Source organism: Montipora capricornis, chromosome 9 (assembly GCF_036669925.1).
Source record: "Montipora capricornis isolate CH-2021 chromosome 9, ASM3666992v2, whole genome shotgun sequence".
In the NCBI taxonomy this organism is placed as follows: Eukaryota; Metazoa; Cnidaria; class Anthozoa; order Scleractinia; family Acroporidae; genus Montipora; species Montipora capricornis.
Genome location: NC_090891.1, coordinates 5,374,820 through 5,385,738, shown reverse-complemented (window position 1 = coordinate 5,385,738; position 10,919 = coordinate 5,374,820). Strand labels below are relative to the sequence as shown.

The 10,919-nt window shown below is 39.1% G+C and overlaps 1 protein-coding gene across 1 annotated transcript in view; it reads left to right on the top strand.

The window, feature by feature from the left end:
• Positions 1-2,354, top strand: part of LOC138017183 (uncharacterized) — a 6,881-nt gene extending 4,527 nt beyond the window's left edge. The window contains exon 2 of the mRNA XM_068864357.1: positions 2,278-2,354. Within this exon, the coding sequence (XP_068720458.1) occupies positions 2,278-2,354 (77 nt within the window). The remainder of the gene's footprint in view (positions 1-2,277) is intronic.
• The last annotated feature ends 8,565 nt before the right edge of the window (positions 2,355-10,919 follow it).

The following is a 10,919-nucleotide window of genomic DNA, read 5'->3' as shown; positions in this document are numbered from 1 at the left end:
CCAACCATTAATGCCAGTGTCCTGAATATTTTGTTGGCTTGTGCTAGCCGTATAAGGATTATTTCTTGGCAGAAATCGCTATCTCTAGCCTTTCATAACTGCCGCATAATGCAAAAAACCGTTTTCTTACATGTCACGCCTTGTAAAGGTACAGGAAATTTACAATTCAGTTTTGTAAAAAAACGGTCCGACCGCTATAACTTTCCAACCATTAATGCCAGTGTCCTGAATATTTTGTTGCCGTGTGCTAGCCGTATAGGGATTATTTAGTTGGCAGAAATCGCTATCCCTAGCCTTTTATAAGTGCCGCATAAAGCGAAAACCCCTTTTCTTACATGTCACGCCTTGTAAAGGTGCAGGAAATTTACAATTCAGTTTTGTAAAAAAACGGTCCGACCGCTATAACTTTCCAACGATAAATGCCAGTGTCCTGAATATTTTGTTGCCTTGTGCTAGCCATATAAGAATTATTTCTTGGCAGAAACCGCTATCCCTAGCCTTTCATAACTGCCGCATAATGCAAAAAACCGTTTTCTTACATGTCACGCCTTGTAAAGGTGCAGGAAATTTGCAATTCAGTTTTGTAAAAAAACGGTCCGACCGCTATAACTTTCCAACCATTAATGCCAGTGTCCTGAATATTTTGTTGGCTTGTGCTAGCCGTATAAGTGTTATTGCTTGGCAGAAATCACTATCTCTAGCCTTTCATAACTGCCGCATAATGCAAAAAACCGTTTTCTTACATGTCACGCCTTGTAAATTAAGGTGCAGGAAATTTACAATTCAGTTTTGTAAAAAAACGGTCCGACCGCTATAACTTTCCAACCATCAATGCCAGTGTCCTGAATATTTTGTTGACTTGTGCTAGCCGTATAAGTGTTATTTCTTGGCAGAAATCGCTATCCCTAGCCTTTCATAATTGCTGCATAAGGCAAAAAACCGTTTTCTTACATGTCACGCCTTGTAAAGGTGCAGGAAATTTACAATTCAGTTTTGTAAAAAAACGGTCCGACCGCTATAACTTTCCAACCATTAATGCCAGTGTCCTGAATATTTTGTTGCCTTGTGCTAACCGTATAGGGATTATTTTGTTGGCAGAAATCGCTATCCCTAGCCTTTCATAATTGCTGCATAAGGCAAAAAACCCTTTTCCTACATGTCACGCCTTGTAAAGGTGCAGGAAATTTACAATTCAGTTTCGTAAAAAAACGGTCCGACCGGTATAACTTTCCAACGCTTAATGTCAGTGTCCTGAATATTTTTGTCGTCTTGTGTTTGTCATATAACTATTATTTTATGATAGAAATCACTTTCCCAAGCCGTTCATAAGTGCCGAAATTGGAAAAACTGTTTCCTTAAATGTCACGTCTTATAAAGGTGCAGGAAATTTACAATTCAGTTTTGTAAAAAAACGGTCCGACCGCTATAACTTTCCAACCATTAATGCCAGTGTCCTGAATATTTTGTTGCCTTGTGCTAACCGTATAGGGATTATTTTGTTGGCAGAAATCGCTATCCCTAGCCTTTCATAATTGCTGCATAAGGCAAAAAACCCTTTTCCTACATGTCACGCCTTGTAAAGGTGCAGGAAATTTACAATTCAGTTTCGTAAAAAAACGGTCCGACCGGTATAACTTTCCAACGCTTAATGTCAGTGTCCTGAATATTTTTGTCGTCTTGTGTTAGTCATATAACTATTATTTTATGATAGAAATCACTTTCCCAAGCCTTTCATAAGTGCCGAAATTGGAAAAACTGTTTCCTTAAATGTCACGTCTTATAAAGGTGCAGGAAATTTACAATTCAGTTTTGTAAAAAAACGGTCTGACCGCTATAACTTTTCAACCATTCATGCCAATGTCCTGAATATTTTGGTGTCTTGTGCTGGCCATATAACTATTATTTTATGATAGAAATCACTTTCCCAAGCCTTCCATAAGTGCTGCAATTCGAAAAACCGTTTTCTTACATGTCACGCCTTGTAAAGGTGCAGGAAATTTTCAATGAAGTTTTGTAAAAAAATGGTCCGACCGCTATAACTTTCCAAGGATTTATGCCAGTGTCCTGATTATTCTGTTGGCTTGTGCTAGCCGTATAAGTATTATTGATTGGTATAATCCCCCCCTTGGGGGGGGGGGGGGACCACTTTCATATGTTTTACAGGTCTGTTCGACCTTAAAGGCTATGCGTTTTTGGCCCGTATTAGTTTTGACCATTTTGTTCTAAAATAGGATATTGTTTGTGAACTCAAGTCTTGAATTGGGTATGTTTTTGTAGAAAAGGCCAATTCTTCATCGGTATGCAATAAGCCCATCAACAAAAGGCCTTCTCAAATTGTCACGCCAATCGTCTAAGAGCTGAAATCGGTCAGAAATAGGGTATCAATGTTTTGGTTAGGTCTCAAATAGGGTAGGGAAAATAGTAGACTTTTGTCTGAAAAAGGGTGTTAGTTTCAGGAAGTGGGCCGCACACCCCATTTTTTCCATTTTTTTTTTTTTTTTTTGTAATAACCATGCGAACGACTGTGACTTTCCCTAGAAATATCATTCTAGGTTGACGAAAATGCAAATGATAGCGAGCACCGCCACTTGTTACCACTAACCATTAACGCTAGAAGAAAAAATGTTATGGACACTTCATTCGGATGCAGAAGTCGTTTTATCATATGGCCAGTTCGGCCCCACGCGCGCTTCTATGGTAAAACTATATGGAAAAATCCCCGTATGAAGGCCTCGGTCCGTACGCCATGAACTCTGGGCCAAATACTTCCCGTCCGGCCCTCCCACTCAGTCAATAAGTTCATAGTAGGAACTTAATCAACTTCAGTTGATCTTTACTATACTGAAATTGAGTCCATTGCCTTGTCGATGTCTTCCTTACATATCTTTGATAACTCACTGCTATCAGTTTTCAAGGACAAAGAATCAGTAAGTAATCTTTCATCAAGATTTTCCTTGGCCATCTCGAACAAACGGTCACAGAGTCCAGCGTTCCAATCTTTTCTAAAATCCTCTGTGGTTTTCTTAGCCAGTACATCTGTAAGCTCTGCCATAGAAACGTCAGTCTTGAATCCGCGTGACGCGACCTTGAGCATGAACACTTCTGCCAACTCTGCACAGGTATAATCTTGGAAGTGAAAAATCGATCTTATTCGGCGCTTAAAACCTGGATTCAACTTCATGAAATCCTCCATTTGCGCTGGATACCCTGCAAATATCATTACTGGATTTCCCCCCAACATCGCTTCCATAAGAGTATCGAGCGCTTCCTTCCCATAATCTTTGTCCGAGTCAACCTTAAGTCGATATGCCTCGTCGACAAATAACACTCCATCTTTAGCTCTCTCTATACAGGCCTTTGTCTGCACGCCAGTTTCACCAAGATATCTACCCACGAGGTCTGGGCGTTGTACCTCGATCAGCTTTGACTTCTTCGTGATACCAACGTCCTTAAGGATACCTTTAATTAAAGTACAGTAAAGTAAATTGAAGAGTTCAAGAGGAATTCCATATCACTTTGACTCACTGGTGCTCTTTTTCGGCAATTTATGAAATTGTATAGTGAATGTTCCATGACGTAATGCTCAAAGACGCTTTACATGTGCAGATCATGCAAAATATGCTGTAGGAAAACCAGGGCACACCACGGGAAATTATGCTCCCTACTCTACTTGCGAATATTGTTTGGGTGACACTGATGATTAGTAGGGAGTTAAAGCTCTACGACGGCGACGGCGACGGCGTTCGACGAAAACTTCATCTCAAAATATAGCATTGCTCTATCATATGTCTTTTTGCGATTATCATTCAGTCTCGTTCATATGTCCTATAATATGGGCGAAGTATCATAAAAGTAAATTGGTACGAACGGTTTCTGAGAGAAAATAGAGAATGAAAGATTCTTCGTTGCATGCTCACGTTGACGTCAAAACCTCAAATTGGGTGCTTTCACGTCGCCGTTATGCAAAAGACCGCAAACCTACTTGCTGAAATCCGTGTCCGTGGGTCACGTGCAGCACGATTATTTATGCTGTTTTAACCAATCATATTGTTTTGTGGCGTTGTCAGCGTCGTGGCAGTCGTGGTCTCTTAAACTCCCCAATAAAAAGTGATGTGATACGGATTCTACGGTTTTTTCGTCTTTAGCTTAGAGGACTAGGAACTCAGATCCTTTGTGGATGTCGTTACAAAGGCAGCACTTTCTTGTCTATTATTTAAAGAGCCCGAGGACGGGATTTGAAACCGCGACCTCCCGCGCTGTTGTCCGGTGCTAAACCAATTTCATGACCCATCCTTCAGTTTAGTCTAGGTAATTTACTCATTGTTCCGGCATCTTTTGTCTTCAGCTGTCCTCTCTGAGTAGTGAGCCCTGCCACAAACACCATATATTTTCTGTATTTTGCTGATCAAACGGTAGGGTACTGCTTCGCTCTACACTTGGCGAATCGACATCTATTGTCTGTTGTCCTCTAGACCTCTATATCAACCCACTATTCTATTTATGTGCATTTATTATGCCATGCATTTACAAACCTGCCATTAATCTTGCAATTGTTGTTTTTCCAGTTCCAGGGTTGCCCATCATTACCATGTGGTAGATAGGAGGGACTACTTTTCCCGGCTTCGCACCGGTAGCCTCCAATCGTTTGCGATCTAAATGCACACTTTTGGTCCATTTGAGGATCTGCTCCTTCAGATTCTTCATACCAACTACTTCCCTCAATTTCCCAGAAACTTTTTCTGCCAAATTGACTTCCTTCCCTGGTAATACAATCAACAATGCTACTTATAATTAAAGCAATCTTTGGAATTTAGAAACTTAACAGGATTTGCATACTAAAGGCCGAATTACCAGCCTGTTTCACTTGTGTCGTAACAGTTTCTAACCTTTTGCACGTTCCGTCGTGGTAGCAAAGTCATCGTCCGATGAAGACAAAGATTCTTGGCGAGGATTGCTGTAGGGAGAAAGAAACAAGACTCTACGTCTTTAAAGGAATTAAAAAGTATGAGTTGCATCGAAGTTAAATTTGGGAACTTACTTTAAAAAATGTTTTCGAAAAAGTCTCCCTCTGTCTTCTTTAGTCAGTGGACGTTTCTGTAGGATAGGACAGAAAATGCTCAATTGATAAAGTGGAGCCATCTGTCTTTCTGTCTGCCTAATTTTCCAGTTATAATTAGTACTAACCTTCCTCATACCAGATGTTGGCTGTGTGGGTTTCTTAGCCTCTGACCTAAAAGAATGAAAGGACGGAAAACAAAAATGATGTCATTGTTATGGATGTTACGTTGCTGCACCTTCCTGTAGAAAGCCTGAAAGGTTATTAAGTAACGCAGGAACAACTACATTCACTTAACTTGGCATGCTACATACCTACTCCAGTCGCTTATGGTGTCATCATATGCGTGGGAGTAGTCCGTCGACAGGTGTGGGCCAAATTTTACCTGTGTTAATGAAGGACAAGCCACTTGGTCAATTTGTAAAATATATGACTAATAACCATCAAGAACGTTTCCCAGTAATTTTTAGTTTGTTATAAATTTGTGAACTTTCCTCCCTAGAAGAGATCGCTGAGATAGGCTAATTCATACGATCACTCTTTGTACTGCGTAGATGAATCTCTAGCACTCCATTAATTTGTACTGAAACTCAAGTGTGACCGTCAAACAAAAAGAGACATTTTATGTTACCTCGGTGTCGTCTGCGTCACTCGTTGGGGCAGGGTCGTCTAATTTTTTGGATAATGGAGTAGAATGCCTAAAACGAGAAAATCAAATAGTTTCTAGTAGCAAGCAATACGTCTTAAAGTAAACTTTACCTCTGTGTTTTCCATTGTTTGTAATCACGCACCTCTGATAGGTCGATTCAATTTCACTCTCGTCTGTGTCGCTCAATATTCGTTTTGTTCTAAGCAGAAGTAACATCGGTATGTTAATTATTAACAAAAAGCTGAAAAATTGATCATCATTTCTGGGTGACACTGCTAAATTTTGTTTGTGTTAGTGATACTATTAAGTTGAAAATTTAAGAAAATCTTCAACAAATTTCATATTTTTCAAGTGACAAATTCATGATACCTTTTCTTAGAACTGTCCTCCTCAGATATCTTTCCTTGGATTTGTCTTTTACCGAGCGTTGCTTTGGTTACAGAAGCTTTAGACGTCAAAATCTTACCTTGCCTTACAAATTCAACATCACAAAAAAAGTAAATATGTAGTAAAAACACACCATATACTCAGACGCAATAACAAGCAACATCACACCACCCATCAACCTATTGACCCCAACTAACCAGTTAGACAATGAATCTATCACTTAACAAGGAATGATTTTACGAAGTGTACGATCAGTGCCTACCGCGAGTCTATTTTCCCTCCAGGGAGGGTGATTGTCTTGCCTATTTCCGCCTCTGGAGCGTAGAAGAGAACATCTTCTCAATGAGTTAATGAAACGTAATATATACATTTAGGTAACCCTAAAAGTGGAGCTCCCGGGTTATTTATTCTCACTGGCCTTATATAAACTACGAATTAACGGGAGGAAACAATTTTTCTTTTGTTTTTTTTTTTTTTTTTGGGTTTAGCCATGACGAAATGCAATCAAATCAAGAAAACCAAACCAAACAAAAAGATCTAAACGTGTTCTTTCCTTTCGGCTGCTCTGTCATAGGTCATTCAGGCATCGTGAAACCTTATCAGATTCAAACTTAAAAATCTTCTAACGATATGCCATACCTTGCAATACAGAGCAAAAAGCAGCTCTAAAAAAATGAAACCCCAGCTATATATGTCAAGCCTGGATTGAAGCCAGCGAAAAATGCAGGAAAAAATATACATTCCAAAACGTTTCCCACCTACACACGAAAAGCGTAGTAAGCGGTCAACCAAAGAAAAAGCTGACTTCGATGAGCCCTGAAATGACCTGCGATCTAGTCACGTGATACTGGTGAGTGGATGCCTCGTTTTGACAGGTGCCAATAGACCAGAACATGGATGTCTAATATCACAGATGAAAGCTGTAAATGCCATCTATATTGGTCGTATTGATGACGATGATGATGATGATGATGATGATGATAATGATGATGATTATTCCTGTTATGATTATTAGGATACTATTAAATTATCGGGTAACTTCGGGCTTATGCGCCCACGAGCCATACCGCTGACCATGATTACCATGTGCATGAGAAAAGCAACTCATGGGTTCCTACCATTTCCTATGAGTATGGTACTCCGCTCGGCTTAATTAGATGTTTTGCTGTCTAGTAGGGCTGGGTATTTTTACGAATTATGCTAGGGCTAGTCAAAATACAAACAACGAGCAAAAATACTCAGCCATCAACACCCAAACATCTAATAAGCTATTTATTATCCAACTCTTTTACATTAAATTTCGAGAAAATGAATTGTAAACAACCCAGAACGTGTGAAGATCGGCAAGGTTAGCATCTAAACTAGTCAAAGCGGTTCTCTACTGTACAATAACCAAGTGTACAATAACTGTACAATATCGTGGGATGTTTGTACTAGTTTCTTGCGTTTTCTGTACAATAACCAACACAGTTGGATAATAATGATTATTATTATTATCAACAACTTTCTTTTCTTTGATATGAAAAGATACACGCCGTTGAATTTAGCAAGTCTTCTACTCCAGTGTGATATTTTAGGAGGACTGGTTGGTGGTCATCATCAAACTTTAACCTGTGTTGTAAATAAGGATATAGTATGAATTTTCTATCGAAAAATAACTGCTAATACATTATGCACACATTGCCTCAATACAAGGGAGCTACATGAAAACTTGCCATTCATCCGAAGTTACCGCAGTTCTCACAAGACTGACGTAATGTCCTAGCTGGTAGCTTATCGCTGCCCATAACACAAGGTTTTTACCCGGTGTGCCATGGCTGGGAATTATCACCCCAGGATTAGTCAAGGAAAACTCAGACACGGATAGTGGAACTTTGACTTCAGCCTGAAAGAAAAATAAAACGCAACAATTTTTTTTGGTAAGTATTTTGTCAACAAATCAAATCACCTGCTCATAACGCCTCATCGAAGCATGCCTTATTTTTCAGAAATACGATTCTATCACTACAAAAACTACATGATCGAATGGCTGAAATAAGCAAACTTACTCTTGTGTTATCTGAGCGGTTTAGGCAGAGAACAAGGACACTGGAAAACCGTTTATATTGAAGAGTTCGTCGTGGTGGAGTATTGCTATCGTCATTCTAAAATTGGCAAACGTAATACATATTATGATTCTTACGTGAACACTTAGCATGTAAATACTGATAACCAAATAACCTAATAACTTCTAAGGCAATTCTATAAGTAGCAATCTATTGCTCATAGCTTGTCCTAATGATTCATATTGTTTTTTGCAATAAAAAAGACCAAATATAGATAAGTAACATGTGGTAATGTACAAGCTGTTTCCGATTCAAAAAATTAATGGAAGAAAATCGATTGAAAATGGCAAGATAGCATTTAAAAGAATAAGACAAGTGTCTGTGACAAGCTCTGCAAGTTTTATTAATAGTAAGGAATGAAAAATACTTTTTCATCTCTTGCTTGGGTTAATTCGTCTTCCAAAAGACGATTCAGTGACTCCCCATGGCTCCAGTCACTCGGAACGACGAGGTATATACAAGGGGTTGCAAAGGAAAGTCAAGGACTAAAAAGACTGTTTGTTGGGCTTTGTCTCTACACCATTGGCAGTTTTATTTTGAACTAAAGATCGCATTTCCTAGATTTCCATTTTTTTTTTCTGTTTTCGCCAATAGATGTTACAGAACTTTTATTTTTGTTTCCTTCTACATTAATGGTAGTTACTTTTGGTTCGGAAAGCTAGCAGCACTCTAAAGCAGTCACCTATAACAATGGCATTTTACTTAAGTTTGCTTAAATATATATTTTTCACCAGTCCACGAAATATTTTAAACTACTTGGTTTACTAGCAGATAGAGCATAGTATGCCAACAGCAGATTTTGGATGCCACATAATAATATAAAGCATGATTTTATTAGCAAGGATACTATAGGTATAGATGGCTTCTCCAGTGTCTGCGTCTGCTTCAGTTACCAGGCTATAAAATGTACTCTTAAAAGAGTAAAACAATGTTTCGAATTCCATTTGGTCCTGTTGTCATAAGCAAAAGATATCCTGATTATCTGAGAGGTTTTTACAAAAAATATATTTGTGCCCTCAATATGGGGTTTACCGATACGCAAAGTGTACCTCTACTTCTACATCCAATTTTTCCAAAAACGCCTGATAAAATTCCATTGTGTCATTCCAGACTCCAACGCCTCGATGTTTTTTATCCCAATCTAAAGCAGTAAGGAGTTCTGCCATGCTGCATTCGTATTCTTCATTCTGTGAAATTATATGGAACAATAACATCAGTTTTCATTCCAATCCTGTGTGACTACGAAAACAACAGAAATACCTGGATTTGGATACTGCAAAAGCGTCTATGTCAACGATATTTGTAACGCACACAATACGGAAGCGAGTTCTTCCTGTATTAAGTATTATCACCGTTTGAGGTGCATATCTACCTTTTTACGTACCTTTAAATGTTTAGGGTCCACATCTGAAGCAAGGTTAAGCAACTTTGCAGTAGCCCTCATTGCGACACATTGTGAAGGTAAAGTGTCTGACGCCTTTTTCAGATCCGCAAGGAAGCGGGCATGTTGGAGTACTGATAACAGGCAATTCATGTAACAGTTGTGACCAATATTAGTAAATCCTGTTAAAGATATGAGCAACATAACGGTAAGGCAAAACCAAGCCCGGAACCTTTTATTCTTTATTATACTAGGAAACATCTGAAGTTAATGCAAAACACGTGCACCTGGCCACTTGTAATGATCACCCGTTATTACCATTTCCCGGTAAATTTCTGTGGCAGACTCATCATTGGGAAGATATATGGGGGAGCTGTATAATCTAACAACACGCTTCGTCTACGGGGCTAAACATTTACACATAATTACCTTGTCTATGTTGGCTGAGTCCTTTCCCTGATTTCTGGATGGTTTTGCGATGACTGGTTAAATTTACTGACTCATTTTTCCCTTTCTTAGTTGCGGTCACACGGGCACCATTCATGTCTCTACTGTTTGCAAGCTTCTTCCTTTCCTGTTGATACAAATCCGTTCTTAGAAGTGAGACTACAGATCCATCCATCATTCAACCAACCAATCATTCAAGCAATCCATCCATCCATTAATGAAGTGATCAATCAATCAACATTGATAGGTGCCAGCTGTTTTAGTCCAAGATACTTTGATAACAGCTAGATGGTTAACAACACCTATCGAACTCACCAATTCCTTATTGAAAAAGCATATGTGGTTAAAACACTTGCAATCAGTTGTGCAAGGTTGGTTTGCTTGCCGACATCGACACTTGAAACTATTGCAAGGTTTGCTCTTGTGGCAACTGCAGGGCCCTCCTATCGTGCGTGTGGTCGATTTTTTTACCAGAAACCGACTGTAGCTGCACGGCACCTCGTAGGGTCAGCTCTTTTCTTTTGTGGTGAGGCTAAAAATAAAAAAAAAAAACAGCCCAGCCATCGATGATTTATATTCCTTGGACGAAAATACACTTTAAGATTCTACAGTTCTTGTGTTAACAAATCTCTTGTTTACAGCACATATTATATTAGGCTTTTACTCGAAGCCTGTGGAAACAAATGTCAGTGAAAAAAATTAAAAGAATTTTTTTAAAGAAATTACATTGATCTCAATCATGTATCGGAGCACGGTGTACCGAAGGCACAATAAATAACAAAAGGTGAACCCATCTGTGCGAGAAAAATTGGTTTTGGTCCCCGTACGACCGTTCGTTCGTCCACCCTTCCATGTCTGCCATTGTAACCACGATCGCGTGACCATGTCAATGGG